This window comes from Lampetra fluviatilis, chromosome 14 (genome assembly GCF_964198595.1).
Source record: "Lampetra fluviatilis chromosome 14, kcLamFluv1.1, whole genome shotgun sequence".
Lineage (NCBI taxonomy): Eukaryota > Metazoa > Chordata > Hyperoartia > Petromyzontiformes > Petromyzontidae > Lampetra > Lampetra fluviatilis.
In genome coordinates, this window is record NC_136288.1 from 908,628 (window position 1) to 933,485 (window position 24,858).

Genomic DNA, 24,858 nt, shown 5'->3' on the forward strand with positions numbered 1-24,858 from the left:
GTGTATATCACAGAGTAGATGATGGTGGTGATGGTGATGATGGTGGTGATGGTGGTGATGCGCGGACTGCAATGTGTATATCGCGTTGCACACGCGGCTCTGGGAGCGCGTGCGCACACGGTGGCGGAGAGCACACAAACACGCTCTTTGCCTTCACCCGGAAAACTGCCTTGAGCCGCGGGGCTCGCAGGACGAGAGATTGGGGGGGGTGGGGAGGGGGGGTTGGTGGTGGTGGGGGGGAAGCGGTGGGACTGGGTGGTACGTAGAGGGGGTGGGGTGGTGTGCGTGGAGGAGGCTTGTCACGATCCCAGCTCGGAGAGAAGTGGCTTAGTGGCCGTGAGAGGGAGATCTGGGCACGTCGCCGTGAACGTGCGGCGCTGGTTGCTGGTTACTTCGCCGACTACTCACGGGGCCGCGTCCGCAACAGCAACGCGACGGTTGTTTGCTGCTGCTGCTTCACTCGCAAACCAACTCACTCCGCCGCCGTCGTCTCGATATCCCTACGCACGCTGAACGTAGCTAGAGGACGAGGTCTAACTCGAGACGTAGCTGTAGGCAATCACGTCGCTTCTACAACGTGGGGGGACAAGACTTCAAGCCACCATGCTGTGGAAACTTACCGATAGAATGAAGTACGACGAGGTGTACGAGGTATGATTTCCCGTTTGACTTTCTCAACTTACTTACTCCTCTCTATATCCCCTGTGGGACGGAGGGCTACAATAAAGCGCTTGCTTAATCCGCGTCTGTTTTTTTTGCGGCTGCTTGTCTGTCCCGCGCCTAATGATCCATGCCACTCCCTGGGTTTCGGCCCGCGGAAACTTCTTGCCTTTTGTGTTGAGCGTAGCCGCGGAGTCATTTCGCGCCGTGTGGAGCTCCGTACGATCCTCGTACCCGTCGCGTTCGGAGCGCGCCGTCTTGCACCCCGTATACAAAACTTGCGCGTGTGAAGTCTGTAGATTTACACAGATTCGCGACTTGCGCCTTTTTTGAGTCGCGTCGTCCTGTATGGAATGCATTACGACATTCCAGCAGCATCCGGTAATGTGTCAGAGTTTGGTTTAACAAACTTGACGCTGCTGATGAGACCCAGAGGATCGAAACCGCTCTCAAGTTTCCTTTGCTTAAAAAATGAATGAGGGTGAATATAATGTTTTTCTGGAAAGTCTAAAAAAGCGCTGGTGGGCACAACGTATATTTCATTTATACGTGGAGATACACGACAGAGTAATCTTTATAATGGGTGCTGATATGATGATGCGACTATAACGTGATGTAAAAAAAATTAGTAAAGCGTGATCCGTTCGTGTTTGGTTAAACCTCTTTAGGAACGTAAAAAACAACATACAGAATGTGGTACGTTTGATTAATCTAGCTGACATTGCATGGTAAAAACAGTGCTGTTTCGTGTGAAGTCAATGTTTAAAATGCACGCACAGAAAACACTGCGCGTGTGTTCGCGTGTAACAAACGAAGCTGCAATGTCAGAAGACGTTTTAACGGGGTTAAATTATATTTGACTATATGCATGTCACGTGCTCATAATAGTTTCGTCGTTATTGTAATCACTGCATACTCATTTATCACGCAATACGCACGATTCAATAACACCACGTATTACTTAGAATGCAACGTAATGCATGAAGTAATATATTAAATATATCGATGCATTTCGCAAGCCGCTTTGGAAATTTAGATGCTTTGTATTATCAACAGAATTAAAATGAATGTGTTGGGGAAGCTCCGTGTATTGTTGGAAGCTGGAAATGCCGTGTGTATGTCGACACGTGTGCGCGAATGTGCATATGCTCACATACCACATAGACATGTGTATGCACACGTGTGTATTTACACGTGTGTGTGTTAAGTCTTTAGTGGTAGTTTAGTGGTTAGCACTACGTGACTTTACTGAAATAACCAAAAAATATGGTAGTTTAGTGGTTAGCACAAGAACCCGACGACCCGAGCACGATTCCCACTCACAACGAATATCAGTGGTGAATATGTTAAACCGGTCATGGGCCTCCCCTAAGTTGACTCATCGTCAAATTAGTACCTGGTGCGGTGTGTAAAAATCAGCAATGGGGAGACAAAGGCTTTCAGGCGTGGTGTTTCCCCCCCCCCCCCACGTGTGCCGTTCCGGCCTTCGTAGGTGATCGCTATCAGCACTTGCCCCAACAGTCTGTTAAATGCTATGCGGTGATATTTGTCTTTGTGACTGCATGCATCATGGACAGGAGGTTCAAGTGACAATCGCAGTCGTTCCGTGCCACTCGAGCTCATGTACATTTTTGTTTAAATATCCTTTTTTATCGAGCGATTAATTTAAATTATAAGTTCCGAACTTGCTTTTTTATATATAATATACGTATTTCTAAACATGATTTGAATGCGTAAAGTATATTCAGACGGGTTAGATGCAGCCAATTAATTCGTGGTATTAAAATAATGCGTATATATAACCGTAATATCTATTTCAAAACAATAATATTGGTCGCGAGAAATGAAAATGGACCTATGATGATAATGATGTTGATGTCTATATGATTGAGTAATGTCTCAGAAAGGCCGTGTCGGCCATTATTAGTAAAAGTGTATTTTTTAGCGGGAAACAATAAGTTAATTCCTATGTATGTTGAACGTCTTTAGCACCGTACATAGCCAACCGTGCATTGTCATCATCAGACGCGCTCGCTCCCCGTGCAGAGAGAGAGAGAGAGATACTCAACTACTGAACGCTTCTGAATGTTAACAGATAAAGTATCCCCATGTCGTTAATATTGGCCAAGTTAAAACACTGCACGATGTACTGAATGCAATGTTCTAATCCTCGGCTACAGAGGGAGGAGAGGGAGAGCTGCCCTGACACAACTCGACTAGAAAGGGACGCGACTTAAGAAAACGCGCGCGCATCGCAACAGCAGCGCTGACACAACGAGATAACAGAACAACAAAAACTCAAAACGACAAAAAATGACGAGCCGCGGATACGAATGCACACAAGCACGGACGCACAGACACACACACAGCAGACAAAGATCCCCCAAACAGCCTGTGACAGACTGTTGGGGCATGTGATGTTAGCGAGCGTCGGTGAAGGCCGAAAAGGCGCGCGAGGGGGTGGGTGACCAGCATCGCGCCCGGCCGCCTTTGTCTCCCGAGTGGCGACGTTCACGCACCGCACACTAGCTACTCATTCGAGGCTGAGTCGACCCAAGGGAGGCCCACGACCGGTTCAGATAATCGTCACCGGTGTTGGCCGTGAGCGGCACTCGAACTCGGGTGGCCGGCCTCGTCTCGCAGCACGCTCACCGCTAACCCGTTACCCTGCCGCTTCCCACACGCAGAGACGCGCGCACACGTGTACGCCCACGACTCACGGCACACGCGCAAAGTACTTGTCCCGGCGACGCTGAAAGTTAATTAAGCGCCATCGGAGGGATTGCAGTTTCAGTGTTTATATCGCTCGGTTTCTTGTAAATCGGTGGGCAATTCGGTCTCGCCTCGTTCATTATTCATGACGCGGCGGAGGGCCTCGCTCTGTGATTAGACAGCGCGAGCGTCGTGCACACGACGCGTCACTCCCGACGGGGCGTCCGCGCGCGGGCACGCAAGCAAACAGCAGCAGCATCATCATCAGCAGCAGCATCAGCAGCATCGTCAACCAAACGCGCTCAAAGCCTCCTCTAGCTCCGCTCGCTCGAGCCGCACACGAACAGCGAGTCATGACCGCTCGCTCCGAGTTGATGGTCGGCCGGTTTTAGTCGAGGCGCCCCGAAGGAGAGAGCAAAGAGAACGGAGTGGGTGGGTCGGTAGGAGGGCGGTGGGTGGAGAGAAGCTGCTTGCTTTCTGAGTCTTGAGACTCGCCGACGAGACGAGGAGAGGAGAGGGAGAGAGAGAGAAGCCACCACAGTAGCCCTTCGGCCAAAAGTCTCCAAACTAAAAAAAAGAGAGCCACATTCGCCTTCTGGTTGTCCCCCCCCCCCAAGCTCGCTCAACGCTTCTTCTCTCCGCACGAAGCCTCTGCTGGGTTGAATTTTCGCGGACATTGACTTAACAACTCGAGACATGTTAGTCCACAGTTACAAAGCCATGGTGAGTTGTGAGCTCGTATAGCACTCGTCTTACTTCTCTCGGACAAGGGCCGGGGGGGTTTGCGGGAGTGAATGGGGATAGTGGGGGGGGGGGGGATGTAAAGAAAATCAGAAGTGCTACGCGAGGAAGTCGTTCTGCGCTCTCCATCATCATCGCCGCAGCGGATGCAACTTTCTTGATATTTTTGGTGGGAGGCGGGAGGGGTTCGCTGTCGTTCGCGCGCACCATCGGAATCGACGGTCTCTCGCGTGCAGCGCATCTCCGTCTCTCCGGCTCTCTCCGTCTCTCTCCGGCTCTCCATCCGATTCTGCTTCCGTCTCTAACCCCAACAACGACAACCACCCCGGCCGTCGCAGTGACCTCGCGTTCGTCCTCGCTCCCTCCCTCTCCACTCCCTCTGCCCTTCTCCCCGACACCTCTCCCTTCCAGGACCGGCACGAGGTGCCGAGCGGCCACGGAGCCAGCCGACTCACGCAGCTCGGAGCCATCAGCCAGTCGCCGTACCAGGCGCCTCCGCTGTCTCACACTCCCAACCCGGAGTTCCAGCCTCCCTACTTCCCGCCTCCCTACCAGCCGCTGCCCTACCACCAGTCGCAGGACCCTTACTCGCACGTGGCCGACCCCTACCTGAACGTCCTCCACCAGCAGCAACAGAGCCCCTGGCAGCAGCGGCATGGAGGCGACATGCGTGGAGACTCGGGGCTCTTGGCTCAGCACCGCGGGCTGCCGCAGCTCAGCGCCGGCCTGGAGCCGCATCGGCGCGGCGACTTCCCGTCGGTGCGGCGGCCCGAAGCGCTGCACGGAGGGCAGTCGATGGAGTCCGGCCTCGACGGCTTGCAGCTCGCCGGATTAGGGCACCACGGCATCGACGAGGTTCAGGTACGCACCGGCGACCACGCTCGGAGCGCGCGCTCCGTCGTCAGCGCCGTGGTGGTGGGTGGAGGTGTCCGCGCGCCTCGTACCTCGTCGGGTGTGTAAATGTCGCCACTCGGGGAGACAAAGGCGGCCGGGCGTGGTGCTGGCCAGCCAACCCCCTCGTGTGCCGTTCCGGCTTTCATATGTGCTCGCAAACAGCACTTCCCCCTACAGTGTGTTCAGGATACGGAGGGGGACATCATTGTCTTTGTGTGCGCGTGTGGCTGTTTGGATGCCTGAGTGTGTGTCGATGCTCGGTAAGGGCACTCGTTTTTGTGTGTGTGTCTGTATGTATTTGTGTGTGTGTCTGTGTGTATGTCTGTGTTTGTGTGTGTGTCTGTCTGTGTGTATTTGTGTGTGTGTATGTGTGTATGTGTGTATTTGTGTGTGTGTGTCTGTGTGTATTTGTGTGTGTGTCTCTGTGTATTTGTGTGTGTGTCTGTGTGTATGTGTGTATTTGTGTGTGTGTCTGTCTGTGTGTATTTGTGTGTGTGTCTGTCTGTGTGTATTTGTGTGTGTGTCTGTCTGTGTGTATTTGTGTGTGTGTCTGTCTGTGTGTATTTGTGAGTGTGTCTGTCTGTGTGTATTTGTGTGTGTGTCTGTCTGTGTGTATTTGTGTGTGTGTCTGTCTGTGTGTATTTGTGTGTGTGTCTGTCTGTGTGTATTTGTGTGTGTGTGTCTGTGTGTATTTGTGTGTGTATGTGTGTATTTGTGTGTGTGTATGTGTGTATTTGTGTGTGTATGTGTGTATTTGTGTGTGTGTGTGTGTGTATGTGTGTATTTGTGTGTATGTGTCTGTGTGTATTTGTGTGTGTGTCTGTGTGTGTGTGTGTGTCGTTATATGCGTGTTGTATCTATTCGTGTTTGCTTCTCTGTATGTACGTGAATATGCTACTCTGTGCCTGTGTCTCTGTGTGTATATCTATCTTGTAGGGAGCAGGTAGTGTAGTGGTTAGCGCGCTGCACTACAAACCCGGCGACCCAAGTTAAATTCCCACTGACGGCCAACATCAGTGATGATTATCTGAACCGGTCCTGGGCATCCCCTCGGTCGACTCAGCCTCAAACGAGTACCTGGTTCTGTGTGCAAACATCACCACTGGGGAGACAAAGGCGGTCGGGCGTGGTTCTGGCCACCCACCCCTTTGTATATCTTGCCGGTCTTCAAAGGTGCTCGCTAATAGCACTTGCTCCAAAAGTCTATGAAGGCTATACCGGGAATCTTTGTCATTGTTTTGTATCTGTCTATATGTTTGTCTGTGTATATGTCTTCGTGTTTGTGTCAACGTGTCTGTCTTTGCGTATGTGTCCGCGTCTTTGTGGATTTTGTTTTGTCTGTGGGTGTCTGTGTCATTGTTTTTTCTCTGTATGTGTTCGTCTCTTTGTGTGTGGTGTGCGTGTACGGCTCTGTACACCTGTGACTCTGTGTGTGTCAGTGTGTCTCTAGGTGTGTGGTGTCAGTGTGTCTCTGTGTGTGTCAGTGTGTCTCTGTGTGTGTCAGTGTGTCTCTGTGTGTGTCAGTGTGTTTCGGGGTGTCAGTTTGTCTTTGTGTGTGTCAGTATGTGTCAGTGTGTCTCTGGGTGTGTGGTGTCAGTGTGTCTCTGGGTGTGTGGTGTCAGTGTGTCTCTGTGTGTGTCAGTGTGCCTCTGTGTGGTGTCAGTGTGTCTCTGGGTGTGTGGTGTCAGTGTGTCTCTGTGTGTGTCAGTGTGTCTCTGTGTGTGTCAGTGTGTCTCTGGGTGTGTCAGTGTGTCTCTGGGTGTGTCAGTGTGTCTCTGTGTGTGTCAGTGTGTCTCTGGGTGTGTGGTGTCAGTGTGTCTCTGTGTGTGTCAGTGTGTCTCTGTGTGTGTCAGTGTGTCTCTGTGTGTGTGGTGTGAGTGTGTCTCTGTGTGTGTCAGTGTGTCTCTGTGTGTGTGGTGTCAGTGTGTCTCTGTGTATGTCAGTGTGTCTCTGTGTGTGTCAGTGTGTCTTTGTGTGTGTGGTGTCAGTGTGTCTCTGGGTGTGTGGTGTTAGTGTGTCTCTGTGTGTGTCAGTGTGTCTCTGGGTGTGTGGTGTCAGTGTGTCTCTGTGTGTGTCAGTGTGTCTCTGGGTATGTGGTGTCAGTGTGTCTCTGTGTGTGTCAGTGTGTCTCTGGGTGTGTCAGTGTGTCTCTGGGTGTGTGGTGTCAGTGTGTCTTTGGGTGTGTGTCTCTTTGTGGGGAGCGGTAGTGTACCGGTGAGCAACGCTGCGCTACGAACTTGACCACCTGGGTTCGATTCCCACTCACGACCAATATCAGTGATGAGTATCTGAACCGGTCCTGGGCCTCCCCTAGGTCGATTCAGCCTCAAATGAGTACCTAGTACGGTGTGTAAACATTGCCACTCGGGAAACAAACGCAGCCCGGTGTGGTGCTGGCCACGCACCCCCTCGTGTGCCGTGCCGTCTTTGATAGGTGCTCGCTAACAGCACTTGCCCCAACAGTCTGTTAAGGCTATACGGGGGGGGTCTTTGTCTGTGTCTCTGAGTGTGTCTTTGTGTGGTGTTCACTCGCTGAGTTTGACATCCGTCCTGCGAGATGCATCATGGAACACTTTGTATAACGCGACATTTGTCCATCGTATTGTCAGTTGCTCATGCGATTTTTGTGCAAAGCCTTGCAGAGTTTAATTGGCAGAATATTGAAATGTATAACGAGAGAAACAACGTGGGGTGTTTTTTTATGTACATATATTTATAACGTATGTCGTGTGGCTAGCGAGATTGCATCCACAGTGTCACTGATATCCTCTTTTTTTAAACTGTTGTAATTTATGACGGCTTCGTTTGTAAACAAATATATATCATTTACGTTTAGGGGTTTTTGTTTTCCAATTACCTTCTGAAATTATAACGTGACATGCTTATACAATGCACTGGAATTCCTATTACTTCATATGACGAGAATGCGATGTAACGAACCGCAGATAAAGCAGCAGAATAAAACTCCACGTGTCAAACCGCAAACAGCTGATCGCGTCGTTGCATCAATTCGTTGACGTTCAACGGAGTTGCGAAGCGCAGTTGTCACACAATTTTAGTTTTAATAGGACTGTCAAATTAGATTTGTTTTTATTAACGCGTTAATCATTGCGCAACAGCACCGCTTCGAAGTTACGCATCGCCAATGATTGTGAGCGGTGTGGGATTTTTTTCGCCAAGTTCAAATGTTTAGCAAGACATTAACTGCCATGCGATGTAAGTAATTTTAAGGAGGCCCCATCACGAATACATTATCATCATTATCATCATCATCATCGTTTACGATAATCTAATTGCACCAGCATAATTGGCAACTCGTCACCCATTTCTCAATATTCCTGAACATTAACGCCGCTTGTAAAATAAAAATCCTTACAAACAACAACGCGCACAGTCGATATCATAACCAAGAGCCACATCCGGTGTCTGTCTGCCCATATGTACAATTTTGGGGGATAAAATTGCCGAAACGACAAGATCAATTATTGATTATAATTTCTTAAATCCACTGTTAAATCCTCATTAATCATACAGCGCAATATTTTATAATTGATAAGCGCGTGCCTTTGAAAGACGCCTACAAGGGATGCATCGTCTTTAACTACAAGCAAGCGCAATCAGGGCAGACATTTGTATTTCCTTTTTCTTAAATAATGCATATATACACATCGGATATCTCGCCAAGCAGATTAATTTAGCCGCACGTGTGGTAATCGTCTCGTAATTGTGTGGGTCGTTGATGTACGCCGCGCGTGTGGTAATGCCTGCGAGATTTCTTTTTTAAACAGCGCCGTTAATCACTCCCAATTTTTTTTACGTGAATTGAGACAGCCACGACACCGTGGGTGGTTTTTGTATGATGATGATGATGATTGTTGTTGTTGTTACTTCTCAGCACGTGCTCCCACGTCAGACGTTAAATAATATGTCCCAAAGCGTGCACAGTATTTGCCATCGAGGAACAAACCCAGAAATGTTGAACGTAACGCTCCAAAAACGATAGATTACTAATAAAAAAAAGACATATTTATATACCTCATCAAACTTTGTTTGCAAAAAAATAATAAACCTCTCTCCGTGCGCCGCTACATACACGCGTCGAATTGCCGCTCTGTGACGTCGCAGCACGTGCACACAACAATTGAACTTTACAAACGAGGGCCAGCCACATTGGTTCTTTTGTGGTCCTTCCTTAAAAATCAACCGAGACCGGCGGTCCCGGGATACCCGCCCTCGACGCCTAAATGAGAATGAGAAAGAAGTTGAGTTGGAACGCAAGTTCTCTCCCGCAAACAAAAACAGCCATACACCATATACATATATATGTTCAGTTGTATCAGCACACTATTTCTTATGATCATGATAACAAATATGAAAGTCCAAATATTCTCAATCCCACCCATGGATTCAAGGCCGTCACACGCCAAATGTCGATCATGTTCTTTCGTTTGACCATACTTCACCACGGTGGTCAACGCGGGTTGGCTGAAAGATGACAATATCGCGTTGTGGCTATTGTCGGACTTATCTCTGGCGAAAGCATCGCTATTGTTGGTGCTGCCTCACCCTCATTATAATTAATAGCGCGTGCTTTGTCCAACCCGCTCTGCTGCGTTTCGCGTTGCACGCGTGCGCTCACTTTGGTCATCTGGGAGTGTATCTTAGGGGCACTTGAGCGTTGCAGCGTTTACGTTTGTGCAAGACAAAGACAAAAATTCACCCCCCCCCTCGTATAGCCTTAACAGACTGTTGGGGCAAGTGCTGTTAGCGAGCACCTGATGAAGGCCGGCACGGCACACGAGGGAGTGGGTGGGTCAGCACAACGCCCGGCCGCCTTTGTCTCCTCAGTGGCGATGTTTACACATCGCACCAGAGTCGAACTAGGGGAGGCCTGCGACCGATTCAGATAATAATCGTCACTGGTGCCGACCGTGAGCGGGAATCGAACTTGGGTCGCCGGGTTCGTAGCGCAGCGCGCTAACCGCTACATCACCGTCTGTGCACACACACACACGTACACACACACACCAACCTGATGTCATCCCGTCCGACCGTACACCTGCAATCCGTACCGCTTTCTGAACACTGAACGGTGGCTCGAACAATGAATCATTCATGAACAGTGCTCAGGTATATATATAGTCTCTGTGTCGCTTGTGTTTGCCGTGTGTATAGAGGGGGGTAAAACTTTAAAGCCAGAGGTGGCATTGTTCGAATTAGCTCGGGGGGGGGGGGTACTGTGTGTGGCAGCATGTGAATAGCCTTGTTTACATTTGCGGCGTTAATTGCAAATCCGTATACCGATGATATGCTCGGCGCGCGCCAGTCCACACACACGCGACTTTTTTTTTTCGAGTTCTCGATTAAAGTGTTATCTCGGATCGTCGCGCGCGTCGCTATTAAAGCGTGCGGGGACGATGGCAGCGGTTCGTGTACGTGTTGCTGTTATTGTTGTTGTTGTCGTTGCAGGTTGACGATCCGAATAACATAAACATTATGGAGCCGTCAGTCATTAAAAAAGGTGAGACTTCCCATTCGAGCGTTCACTCGCGCGGCGATTATGGTAATTGATAAATGGCGCATTTGCCGACTCGAATGCGTTCTTTTTTGTGACATTCCGCAGACGGATAGATTGCAGCTCACAGCCAAGACGTTAATCGCCGCTCACTTCGCGTTTGCTTGTAAACATTTAATGAGCTGCGCATGCCAAAAAAAAATGATTGCACTTCGTTGTTCGATTGCTAATTTGCAGCTCGGCGCTGATTAATAGTCATTTGGGCTTGATGTAATTATTGGCGGTAATCAGGTGCAGGGAGACTGGCAGGGCGAGGAGGAGAGGGGGGGTGGAGCTTTTGTCTGTAGGGGCCGGGGGGGGGCTGTTCGTAGAGAGGAGGAGACTGAGGAGGATGCTGATGATGGGAGGGGGTGGGGGACTTTCTAGATACGGGAAAATCCGTTGGGCTTTATGGAAGGCAGCAGTGGCTAGCGGTGCCCGTAGGCAAAGAACCGGCGATATCCCCACCCACACACACAACCGACTCCCACACCTCCTCCCCCAACACTCCCCCGTAATCCCAGCCCAGCCGAGCAACCAACTACCGCCTACCCCCATCTCTATCCTCCCCACCTCTGGCGGCCCACAACCGTAGTGATTTCTTTCTGTAAACACACAAATCTTGCGAATAAAGCGCAACGGAAAAGGGCCCCGTGCGCGTTCGCGTCGACCACCCCGGGACTGTGTGTGATTAGCGCCTTGCGACGTCCAGGTCGGGCAGCCTAGCGCCTCGCTCGCTCCCTCTGTGTGATGCAATAATAACTCTGCCCTGTTCATTAGAGCTCTCTGGAGCTCATTTGTCTCTAATTTCCTGTATTAGACCCTGCTGGGCTATTAATACCGACTGCCATCGATCATCTGCGACGACCTGGTTATACCGCGACGGGATATCCCACCCAGCCACACACACGCCACACACACCGCTACCCCGACCACGCGACTGCTCTTGTGTGAGTCACAGTTAACAGCAGCGGTGGACGAGGAGCGGAGTGAAATGTGGTAGTTGAGAACGCGTGAACACACGGGATGGATGGATGGAGAATGCCCCCCCCCCCCTAGCCCGCAACTCTCTCCCCCTCCTGTTGTGTTCCTGGTCCGTTTATTGTTAGTATTGTATATTATCCTTATTATTTAGGCCACGCATCCGTGTGTCGAGTAAACCCGTGTCGAATTACGTATGCGTCGCACATGACACATGGTGATTTGATTATACGCAGTTCACAGTCCACCGGCTATATTAAGATAACGATTTGATGCCGATGCTTATTTTCCTTAATTTATAATGCAAAAGAAACCGCGAGAGAGCAGCTAAGTGTCAATTAATGGGCTTCTCTTGATGTTTCGCAAAAAAAAGAATGGGTTTTAATAGAAATTGGCCCTGATGGGGTTTTTTGTTGTTTCTTATTTCATTTTATACTATTCGCAAAAAAAGTGTCTTCGTTACGGTGTCAGCATTTATCTTTGTGAATTATTTCGTACGAGCCAATGTAAATAAGTCACGCGTACTCCTCGGTATATAGAGCCGTGTCGCGTTATACCAGAGGGAGAGACACGCGCACAAGATGGGCTTTTGTAACCGGAATTACCCGGCTTATCTCGGAAAGAAAATTACGTTCCATTCACACCATGCGTAGAATCGAAAACGCGCTTGAGTTTATAAAATGTGAAAAAGAAAGACTAAAAATAAACGATTGCAGCGTCGTGTTAATTTAGCACTGCGATGTAAACACAATTAACTGACCGAATGATGTGAGTTAAGCGCTAAATCGTGTGCGAGTGATCAAATACGGTGGTTGTTCACATTTGCGGTTAATTGGTTAAAATTAAATGTGACCGTTAATATAAATATATGAAATAGGCTACATGGCGATACAACTCTGTGCTGGGCACCACGGCTTAGGGTGTATTTAGGTCAGCCAGGCTGAGCGCTAAGCTGGAAGTAATACGCAGAGCATCTAGGCCCATGCAAAGATATACAAAGAGTGTTATTACAATTATGAAAAGCACATACACGCACAAACACACACACACGTATACACAGACAGACACACTTTCTGCATATATGCGCCTTCGTGTCTGGCTAATTGATCACAAACGCGCACACTCAAAGACGCAGCCAGAGACACACGGATGTACGCAAAGTAACACGAAAACACGTGTACGTACGTCCGCACAGACGCACTCGGAACTGTGCGCCGTTATATCTGCACGGCCAGTGAATCACACTGCACGAACTCACTCGACAGGGGCATTATCCGCGTGCTAAGTGGAGAATTTGAAACAACGGGAACTCAATTATTACAATCATTGCATAATTGCTGGACAATCTGCTCTCTCTGTATCTATTATTACAAACATATACACAAAGCCAAAGGGGCCACCCCCGCCCGTATAGCCTACACAGGACGTTGGGGCAAGCGCTGGTCTAAAAAGCACCAATCTGTCTCGGGTCGGGGGGTGGTCTCGCGATCACCACGCTCGGCCGCCTTTGTCTCCCCACTACCTTTACACATCGTACCGGGTACCTATTTAAGTTTGAGTAGACCTAGAGGAGGCCCAGGACCGTTTCGGATAATCGAATCGTATATGTTCGCAGTGCGGTTCGCAAACCTCAACACCACCGCACCAACAACATCTGCTGCGACCATTCGCCACAAAGTGAAGGCGTCGCCAATGCAGCGCTTGTGCCAGGCTAGATGCACTCTGATTCACTCCACACAGACATAAACGCACGCACACAAGACAAAGACCTCCCGTATAGGATTCACAGACCGTTGGGGCAAGTGCTGTGAGCGAGCACCTATGAAGGCCGGCACGGCACACAAAGGAGTGGGTGGTCAGCACCACGCCCGACCGCCTTTGTTTCCCCAGTGGCGATGTTTACACATCGCACCAGGTACTCAGTTTATGCTGAGTCGGTCTAGGGGAGGACCAGGAGCAATTCAGATAATCGTCACAGTTTTTGACCGTTTAGCAGAAATCTAACTCGGGTCTCCGGGTTTGTAGCGCAGAGCGCTAACCGTTGCACTACCGCTTCCCGCCCTCCACACACAGACACAGACAGAGGAATAAACACTGCACATTCCTCGATAGTGGCGGCGGTTGCTCTCTCCAGCCACCCGACCACCGTGTTGTGCCCCCACCGAGAGAATATCCGAGCGAGCGAGCGACTGCACGCATTAGCGCGTTCATAAATGGAAGCGTGTCCCGCCACGGAGTGACCCAGGTTGCAGGTTCTGAATGTGGACGGCGCGTGTAATTTCCGGTAGGGTTAACGCCAAACGCTCACCAGCCTCGCCATAGCCGCCTTCTGCACCCGAGGCGAGAGGCAGCCGGGGTCCTCATTGGCCACGCTCCGCACACAGCATCGACGAAAATTGTCTATTCCCCAGACTATGCATCAGCGTGTCTCTCCACCCCCCCTCCCCCCATCTTTCCATGGCTTTATTTATTTATATATTTTTTTAACAAAGGGGGGCCTTATTCTCAAAATACCCGAGATTTAACCCACCCCCCTCACCGCTACCTCTTCTTCCATCTACCCCCCCCTCCCACTGCCAGCTACCCCCTCGCACCCAGTCCCCGATTCTCAAGTCGGCTTGGGGCGACTCACGACGAACCTGAAGCGTGTGCATTCTAAGAGGCGGCATGAACTTACAATAAATAACGTAGATATATTCTGTCCCGTGTTTTAGTGCGATTAATCCGCGTAATTTATTATGGTATGAGTATTATTTAGACAATTTTGCACGTGTTTACACCGTTTGTGTGTATATATATATATGCGTACGCGTGTGTGTGTACGTATGTATGTGTGTGTATCCATGGATGTGTACATACTGTTGGGGCAGGTGCTGTTAGTGAGCACCTATTAAGGCCGGCACGGCACACGTGGGAGTCGGTGGCCAGCACCATGCCCCAACAGTCCGTCAAGGCTATGGGGAGGGGGGCGACTTCGGTTTCATGTCTATACTCTGTGTACATAAATATACATACGGACAATCGTATAAGAATACACACATGCGGGTATGCATGTACGTATGTATTATGCATGCACGCATGTATGTTTGTATATATATTTGCACGGAATGTTTTGCCAGTAAGACGACACTTTCGGCCCAAGACCACACACACACGCGCACATACGTATGTATATGTATATAGCTTTCGCTCAAAAATAATAATAATCATAATACAGTACATGCCTAAGGGCCCCTGATGCTTCTCTCTGAATGACCAAGCCATGGCGGTGTAGGGCCTACTACTACTACTGCAGCAGCAGCAACAGAAGAAGCGATCCATCACATGGGAATTCAGAGCAGACGGGGATATACGCGTTTCGAGCCACACGGAGTTAGAGACGCGGTCATTTTATATTTGACACCGCTGTCACTTACACATGTAACACCATCAGAATATATGTGTTAAATATGCCACGGCACGCACCGAGCGCTTATTTGTAAATAAATCACGAATATTGCGTTTGACATATGGTGTTGCTGCTGCTGCTGTTGTTGTTATTGTTCTCAATAAATATATATAATGGGTATTTTGTTTTACGTTAGCTGCCAAAAGAAAAACGAATTCCTGTTTTGAAACAATTTAATGGTAGTGGTGTTGGATATGTTATTGTTATATGGAGCATGTCACATGTACGTATATATATAAACATGTGATACGTACAGTCGGGTTGTTACATATACTTAATAGCAGCTGTTAATACGTTTGATATAGCGTGGCGCGTTGTCACGCATTACACGAATATAGCTCCCGCTTAATTAAAACGTAGTGTCAGTCTACAGTCAGAGTGCGGTCAGTACACGTTCTTACACTTTGCACCCAATTGAAATTCAAATGCGTCTGACGTTTCACGCTGTTGCATTACAAGAGCAGAAAAACAAATTCCATCGCTTTAATTCAAATCCTTCTTGAATTAAGTTCTTCAACATTTCACGACAGTCTACTTCAGACGAGATAACGAGTCCATTGAGACGACGGACAGCCCGAGTGAAAAGGGTTTTATTGCAATGGCACAACACCGTATGGTGAATCATGAACGGCAGCGGTAACACATTCTTACATAGCCCGCCACCGTCACTGTTACAGCCCAAATGTCACCGCATGCAGACTCGCGTTCGAAGGCGAGATGTCAGTCTGTAGAGCAGTGTACACACACGCACACACAAAGACCTCCCGTATAGCCTCAACATAGAATTTGGGGGTAAGTGATGTTAGCGAGCACCTATTAAGATGGGGGGGGGGGGGGAGAGAAAGAAAGCACCACCCCCGTCCGCCTTTGACTCCCAAGTGCTGACAATCCACACATCGCACCCAGTTACAAATTGAACGTCGACCCAGCGGAGGCGCGGAACCGATTAATGTAAAGAAATCGCCACGGGTGCTATGTCGTAGCCATGGCCTGGGATCGAACTCAGCTCGCCGGGTTTTTTCGTATCACAGCTTGCTAATCGCTTTAAGTATATATATATTCACCATGCTCAACGCGCCACCAGGATGCATGCATGCACGTACGCACGCGCACGCACGCACGCATGCGCGCAAATATAACAGCATTGAAGCTGCTGCTGCACTGTCAACGCGTTCAGCGCACGCATCCCGCACACGTGCGCACAGGGTGACTCTCGCCACTGCAGGGTTGTTAACACAACTTCCACTCCTACAGTGCCCTGCGCATCGCAAAGGGACAGTTGGTACCCAATTGTTTTAAGCGCCTGGGTGCAGAGCGCCGGCACCGGGGACTCGAAACCCCGACCTACCGAGTACAGCCCGGACACTCTAACCTCAAGGTCATTAGGTCGGTCCCATAAATGCATTACCATCAGACGAACACATAACGTTCTCATTGCTCCTCCCCACCACCACCACCACCACCACCCACCACTCCAGTAGCGCCTCGTAGGGCCTACGACCTCCCCCCCCACCACCTCCACCGTTTGGAATGCTTGCGGAACTGTTCCCCCCACCCCTCACCGATCATTCGTGTTGAAATCACGAGGCGCGTCCGCGTCGACATTTGCGGCGAGCATTGTTTGCAAACGGGGCTCGTTGCGTGCGCTACGCTACGCGACCGACAAAGGTTAACTCTGTAACATGCTGCCGAGCTTGCAAATGGAAGTAGCCTATTGCCGTGTCTTTGCGGCGCCGACGCGAATTGGCTGGCTCGCGATCACAACGGCCCGCTTATAACGCGTGCGGCCTGCTTATAACGCGTGCGGCAAGCGCTACTCAATTTGATTACACACAGATGTTTGAAAGAAAGAAACGGTAATAAAAAATGCTGCATGCTATGACAACAACTCAACCAATATCGCTTGCTGCATTGTAAGGACGCTGTGTTAAACGATAGCAATAGATTAGTGTTTGTTTTATTTTAACCCAAAGTGGGTATTTAGTTGTACGCTGCAACGCTAGTCACGCCACGAATCTTGGTTTAATTGCTAATGTGGCCTCGACTGAACCTTGACCAGTAGTTCTGAACCTTTACTGCAGCCTTACACTCATTTATTTCTCGATCGTAAAAAGTGTAATGTTAATACATACAGAGGTTCGATGAACAAAGTAGTTGTACTTACGTGCCCGTGCTCAATTTGTGTTTCGATGATTTACCTTCTCAAAAAATCTGGCCCGTGTTTCGCACCCTCAGAAAGGGCACCACTGCTATAGGCGATGTGGTTCGAACTCTGTACTACATACAACAACGCTAGTATGTGTCTCGTGCATACATTTTCAGCCGATATGTTATACTATGTAGGCATAGTATAACATATCGGCTAAACGCATATCGCGAAACACAACATTCAAACTCGACATATATATGGTACCATCTAAAACGTAATAACGACGATGCCTGAACGACTTCTGTATTCTACAACAGTGTTCCGGACAGGCATAGGGGAAGAGCAAATTGAATGACTTACTCATTCCAGGATAACGTTTATATCGTTCTAAATGGCTTTACGTCTCACGCTAAACACGTTGTATACGTACACACATATACTTCCTCGATCCATCACCAAGAGATTCGTCCCACGTGGAGTGTGACGCTGAAGCCCGCATAGAGCCCGCTAAGCCTCAAGTTACCCCTTCACTGGCACCCCCTCGTGCGCCATCTGAATAACTGGAAAATCGAATCTTATACCTCGCCCAGCGAGAGAACGCAATCGTTGCAACAACAATAAATTGAACAAACGAAACACGTTCATTTACATGACATAGGATACACAGAGTACATCTATACATACATTCCTGCGTCGAAACACCCAAAGTGTACCATTATAAATGACTAAACTACCGTGATTGACTATGGGCACGGCTAAAGCGAACAACATTGCTGCTGCTGATTGGTGTTGCGAACGCAGCGTCCGTGGCGTCGGGCAAACCCTACGGGGGGGTGCCCGCGGGGCTGGTGTCCAGCAAGGACGGCCTCATGAACCCCAGCATCTCCAACCCCAACGAGATCTTCTGCTCGGTGCCCGGTCGTCTCTCACTGCTCAGCTCCACGTCCAAGTACAAGGTCACCGTGGGCGAGGTGCAGCGTCGTCTGTCTCCTCCCGAGTGCCTCAACGCGTCCCTCTTGGGCGGAGTGCTGCGCAGGTAACCCTCCTCCATCATCATCATCATCCTCCTCCATCCTCCTCCTCCTCCATTCTCCTCTATCCTCCATCTTCCTGCTCCTCCATCCTCGATGCACAGCAGCAGCAGTATCAGCAGCAGTGGCGGCGGCTGCAGTAGCTCACAGTTGCAGCACAAACGTGACATCAATACAAATGTCTACGGCTCGGGGCTTTTTTTTTGTTACTCCCTTCCCACGTGCGTGTGTCTCTGTTGTGCGTCTCTCTGTGTGTGTGTGTGCGTGCGTGCGCTAACAGCACTTTCCCCAACAGTCTCTTAAGGCTATACGGGGGATCTTTGTATTTGTCTTCATGTTCGTTGTCTTTGAGTGTAGGGAGCGGCAGTGTAGCAAATTAGCGCGCTGAACTACAAACCCGGCGACCCGAGTTCCAATCCAAGCTCACGGTCAACACCAGTTGCGATTATCTGAACCGGTCCTGGGCCTACCCTAGGTCTACTCAGCCTCAAATGAGTACCTGGTGCGGTGTCTAAACATCCCCACTGGGGAGACAAAGGCGGCCGGTCGCGATGCTTGCCAACTCACCCCCTCGCGTGCCGTGTCGGCCTTCAAAGGTGCTCGCTAACAGCACTTGCCCCTACAGTCTGTTAAGGCTATAGGGGGATCTTTGCATTTGTGTGTGTATTTCTGCGAAATCTGTCTCCATGGCCTTCACCCATCCATGGTTGATAAAGAGCTATACATTGGTTTATATATATACTGTATGTGTAGAGAGAGATAGAGAAGAAGAAGGCTCTGTATCTCTAGATACTACCTTTGTAATGTACAACTCATCCAGTGGCTGGGTGAAATCCTCCCCTTTCCGTGTGGGTTGCTTGAGCGATGATGTAACTGTCAGACACTCACCTGCACCAGATAAGATGTAGCCAGAGGATGGCAGTCTTAGTGGACAGGGTTGTTCAGTCGCTGCTGGTGCTGCATTTGTGCTATCTCCTCGTATGCGTGTGGTTTTCTCCGGGTGATCTGTGTGTTTTATTCTTCTTTCAAAAAGCAAAATGTTTCAATCAAATTTATCTCCTGAACAAAGGTATCTTAAATACCAGCTCGGACTGAGTCTTGAGGCTCATATGAGGGCATCCGTGCGATGAGATGCATGTCAACACTATTGACATCTAAATGCTCTTGTAAATGTATCAACCCGGGCTCTCGAATGAATGGGCGGTGTATCGAAAGCCACTGCTGTTCTATACCTCAGCACCTTCACCAAGCCGCATAGACCAGGGTGGTGAGGTATGGTCATATAACCCCGCCGCCCCTCCCCGCTACCCCCCCCCCCCCCACGACCGCCACAGCATGGGGGCATCCCCTGATCCAGCAGCGGATTGACAGAAGGGCCTGCAGACGTACGCGAACTCTCAATGCCGCGGGGACATTCGATGCTCGATTGTGAGCCAAAAACGTGCACACCGAGTCCTTGCCTCGCCTTCAACGAGAGACTCATACTCAGCGTGCACATGCATGAGGCTCATACTCAGCGTGCACATGCAAGGAGAGTGCACTCCTTGCTCGTGCGAGCGGCAGGAGGTTTGTCCATCGAGTGCTGACTTGAACTCAATCGTTTGTTTGACGAACATGTAATCACTTTGACCTTCCGGTGTCTCCTCTTTAAAAAAAATAATCACGTTGATCAGACAAAAAAAATCCCCCCGTATAGCCTTAACAGACTGTAGGGGCAAGTGGCGTTAGCGAGCACCTATAAAGGCCGGCACCGCAGACGAGGGGGTGGGTGGCTAACACCAGGCCCGGCCGCCTTTGTCTCCCTAGTGACGATGTTTACACATCGCACCAGGTACTCATTTGAGGCTGAGTCGACCTAGGGGAGGCCCAGGACCTGTTCATATAATCGTCACTGGTGTTGGCCGTGAGCGGGAATCGAACCCGGACTGCCAGGTTCATAGCGCAACGCACTAGTCGCTACACTACCGCTCCCCACCAATGATCAGGTACACAGATCTATCCAGAAACATCTCGGCGGGAATCGAACCCGGACTGCCAGGTTCATAGCGCAACGCACTAGCCGCTACACTACCGCTTCCCACCAATGATCAGGTACACAGATCTATCCACAAACATCTCGGCCCCATAATTTACCTGGGGTGCTCATGCCAATAATAATTAGCAAACCACAGTGTCATTTGTTTAGCAAGCCTGACGCTGCGGATGAGACCTAGGTGGTCCGAACCGGTCCGGTGCGCAATACAAATGCTGCTGGAAAATATTGGTTCGGAAGGCCATGCAAATCGGCCGATTGACTACACCAACACGGCGTTTTATTTACGAGTGGAGGCACAGAACTGCATGTCGAATACGTTTCATGTTAGCCAGGGTAGCAACTATTTGGTCACTCGTGCTCTTGGTTTCTTCTGCGTTGCTGCGGCGCCGCCATCCACGCATGCCGTGTATTTTACAAACAAACCACACACACAGACACGCAGACTCTTAGCACGACAGTGTGAGCCACTCTCTTAATTGCGCGTCTTTTATCCGTTATTGTCATCATGCTCATATACGCTGCATTATTTATAGGCGGGGGTGGGGGGTGCACAGTTGAACTATTGTTCAAGCCTATATACCTTTTTTATTTATGAAAACCACCTGTCCCATAATGACAAACTTATTTCGCTGAAACTGGATCGTTGTGCGAGTCTGTGTGTGTGTGTGCCGGTGTTTGAAAGAGCGCGCTTGGGTTGCATAAACACATTTTCTGCCGCGCTACATAGAGAACACCCTGAACAACCGGTGACGAAGGAGACGTTTACAAATGCCTTATTGTTGTTCGCTTGTTGGGCCCGCTTAATTACTTGTATAATGGATAACGTTGTAACAAGAACAAAACAAAAAACCTTTACGTGTTCACCATTCTTGCAAAAAAGCGGGCATGTTTATTTGTACCGCAATTAAAAATGTTCGTGCACATAAATCCCACAGCCAGAGAGGGAGTGACTTTAAAGTACTCTGCATAGCCCATTGCATTCACGTTGAAATCCAGAGTTGATACATATATATGTGTGGTACATATACAACAGTATTGTAGCGCGTCTTCTTAATAGGGATGATGGCGTGCAAATTGACATGTGGAATACATCGTGGGGTACGCAATGTGTACACATGTCTCAGGGTTCACTTTAAATTATCGTTCAAGTAGCGCCTAACATCAGTCCAGCAGCTATTTTGTTATTGATATTGGTGGGGGCGGTGGCGTTGTAGTTTGCACACTACGATACCAACACGTTTCCAACCGAGTTCAATTCTCGACCACGTCTTTCGTCAGCGACGACGACGAGTTATAGCCGAACCGATCCTAGGCATGACTCTTCATCAATACCGTTACTGACCAGGGTAGTGAAGTATGGTCAAACAACCTCCACGCATGACACGGCGTGGATAGGTCTTTGTCTGGAGGTGTATTGGCAATGACTGTAATTACCTAGTAACAGTAGTTGTAGACTGTCAGCGTAGAAATATTGTGCGCGGCTAAAGTTAAACCAATATTGATCGGGAACCGGACCAGATGTAACCCCGACTTGTGTATTGACAAAGCGCTGTAAATCAAGTGATACTAAGACATGCTATTGTTGTTATTGTAACATTAAACATGCAACTTGATGACAGCCCCTTTTAGAAGTAGCGTCGTGCAGGTGTTTTAGTGTCATCGGAAGGCCTGGACAGCTTTCTCGCGTATTTGCGTGCGTGTGTGTGCTGTTGTTGTATCTGGAGCAGGCGAGCAGACGCAAGCACGCACACCAAGGCAGTGCAATTTCCAAATCTTTACCTTTCATCGAAGCCATTGTCTCCTTTAACACACACAACACCACCACCACCAACACATCGCACAGACAAACACGCGCAACACGCGCAATTGCCCAGCGTAAATAGCGAGGCAAGGGACGCGCTCGCGTGACGAATCTCATTTCAGTTGCAATATGCACCGAGAGCTGCGGGTTTATCCGTGACGGAAACAAACCTCGCCTCGTGCTTCTTTGGGCGCGTCGGCGTCACCTCGGCTTCACCATACAGGCGGAGGGCGCCTCCGACACCAAAACTTCGCTCTATCGTCATCGTCAGTTGCATTTAACGAATTTATTTTGTGTTGGTCGGGTGGGGGGCAGGGCACCTTTGACGTTCAGTAATTGACCTGCGCGTTTAGCTTTTCGGGCAATTTAGTAATTGAGCGACTAATTCTAAAATAGCACGCAACGTAGGGGCTATCGTTTGCAGGCCACATGCAGTGTAGATATTGAAGAGTGGGCGGTATTGTATGGCGCTTAACAGCAATCGGAGAAGTGAAATAGGCCGTATAATTTGATGTATTAAAAGCACTTAAGATGGCTTGAATTCAAATGTATATATATATTTAGCGCGTGTGCTCTTTCATTCCCTCGTCCTTGAGCATACGTCAAGCGCATTGTGTTTGTCGCCCGTGTTTAATCTGTCACTATAAGGAAATGCACTTCATAAAATTGCTTCTTGCATAAAATGCTACCGTAAGCTGTAGGTACACAGCTCGGAGAATGATGCATCTGCACACGCGTTGACAAATGTCTTTCTGTTTAGAGAAATTGCGTTTTATTTTATTTGCTAACACGACCCATCGATAGCCCGTACGTGTCTCCGCACGTATGCAAATTTCATCTCGCTCGACGCAAACGCGCTATTTAAGGAGCACGAGAATAGTGAAGGCCACAGGTTATATACTATTACGTAAGAGGTAGGTGTCTGCATGCATAATTATAGTTTTATAGATAGAGGAATTTGTGATGACATCAAGCCATGCAAAGCATGCTGACATTCCCGGTATATATTTTGCTGTTTAGCAGACACATTTTTTCCGCACATGTTCCATCATTATCATCATCATCGCCGTCGTCATCCTGAGCTATGACCAATCAATCCACTGCGGGATTAAGGCCTCCCCGAGGCGGCACCATCTCTCGCGATCCTGGATGATAATGAATAATCCAAAAAGAAGCGTGCGCGCCTCCACCGCTCCATCTCCGGCGGTGATTGTACGTCCTCGATCCCCCAACCCCTCCCGCCTTTGCCTTCCACTGCGTCATTATCCTCGGCCACTGGTCGCACCATCGACTCACTCGAGATCATTTAATGACCTCTACTTCTTCCGTGCGCACACGTTATAAACTAAAGACTAAACATGTTTTATTTTATTTTACCAGGTGAGGCCCATGATATAGGTATTTTTGGGGGGTTAGATCACGGAAATATAAATGTGTCGTTAAACCCGCCACCCGACACAGCCAATTAGTAAGGTTTGTCACGTAATCAAAACATGCCAATTCGTTACTAGTACAGCACACCGGTGTGTTGGAGAGCACTGAGCCCACTGAGCTATATAGCTTTTTTTAAGAAACGACCTGGCCACAAATGATTGCTCAACGAAGTGGCTTATCAAAGAGAAATGTATAGCAGCCAAACACTCTAAATTTGGAGGGAAAACCGGAGGACCCGGAGAAAAATCCATGCGACCACAGGGAGAACATGAACACCATAAATATTCAGGCGTCAGGGTTGGGATCGAACCCACGACCTTCTGTATACAAGGCGAGGTATTTAACATCTCGACACCGTGGCGCCCTGATCTTTGCCAAATGCCATCTACACCCCCCCGCCCGCCTGCCTCCCCTCCCCTCCCCCCAATAACCGTCGACGATTTGGACATGCACGCGGTTCGTTTGTAAAGTGGCACCTGCCGATCACTCATTGGCTGAGCAGCTCATGGCGTAACTAGTGGGGGGAATTTTTGGGGGGGAAGGTGGGGGAAACATTTGGTCACGTGATACCGTAATTGCAGATCAGCGCGCGGGTGGGCGCGCGCGCCAAGTGGCCGCACGATCGATGTTCGCATCAAGTGCGTGGTGATTGCCACGTGCGCTGGCGGAATACAACGCCCCCCCCCCCCTGTTAAATGACTTTCCGAGCGCCTCCTTGACGCGGCGGCGGCGACAAGGCGTCTCGCTTCTACGCGCGGCGAAAAACGGCGATTTCGTTAGGCCTCACCGATCAACGCCGACGGAATGAAATAAGAGGTCGCGAAAACCGTAAATTAAATTACGGTCAACGTGGCTGAGTGATTCGGCGTGTTTTTATTTATGTTCTACCTGTGCATGGCCTGTTTGGAACGATGCGACAGGAGATCATTTCGAAGGCACACACTCAGAGTACATGTGGTGGATACATTAGTGCAGTATAACTTCTGCATACATCATCTCTGTTCCCCTGACAATGTGGATTAAACATCGTAAAAGTTTCCTACATATCCCTACGCTTACAGTCTGTAATATCATTAACAAGTGTATGCCAGTATTTGTCAATCTACTGCTGGAAGAAGGCCTCCCGATGCCGTGTGGGTCGTGAAGAGTTGTTTTGACCATACTTCACCACTCCGGTTCGGCTTTCTTGAAGTGGGGAGTATCGATGCAGATATCACTCGCCATTGGTGTTCATAGTGACGGGGAAGTGAACTCGTGTGGCCATTGTCGCGTCGCTAACCGTTCGCACCCGCCGCTATGCGTCCGGCAGTGTCAGTCTACATCGCAATGTTAACTACTGTGGAGTCCGTGTGGTTCCGATGATCGCGTGCGGCAGGGTAAATGGGTTGGCAACGCTCATTTCCATTACCCGACAGCTG

At 49.4% G+C, this 24,858-nt stretch overlaps 1 protein-coding gene across 2 annotated transcripts in view; it reads left to right on the forward strand.

The window, feature by feature from the left end:
* Positions 1-348: 348 nt before the first annotated feature.
* Positions 349-24,858, forward strand: part of LOC144935722 (transcription factor AP-2-beta-like) — a 39,000-nt gene continuing 14,490 nt past the window's right edge. The window contains exons 1-4 of one of the 2 annotated variants that reach the window (XM_078862460.1): positions 349-651; positions 4,525-4,974; positions 10,477-10,528; positions 17,941-18,175. In XM_078862460.1, the coding sequence (XP_078718586.1) occupies positions 604-651; positions 4,525-4,974; positions 10,477-10,528; positions 17,941-18,175 (785 nt within the window). In that variant the 5' untranslated portion in view covers positions 349-603. Of the gene's footprint in view, positions 652-3,894; positions 4,096-4,524; positions 4,975-10,476; positions 10,529-17,940; positions 18,176-24,858 lie in introns of those variants that run through there. The other variant, XM_078862461.1, reaches the window with a different exon arrangement.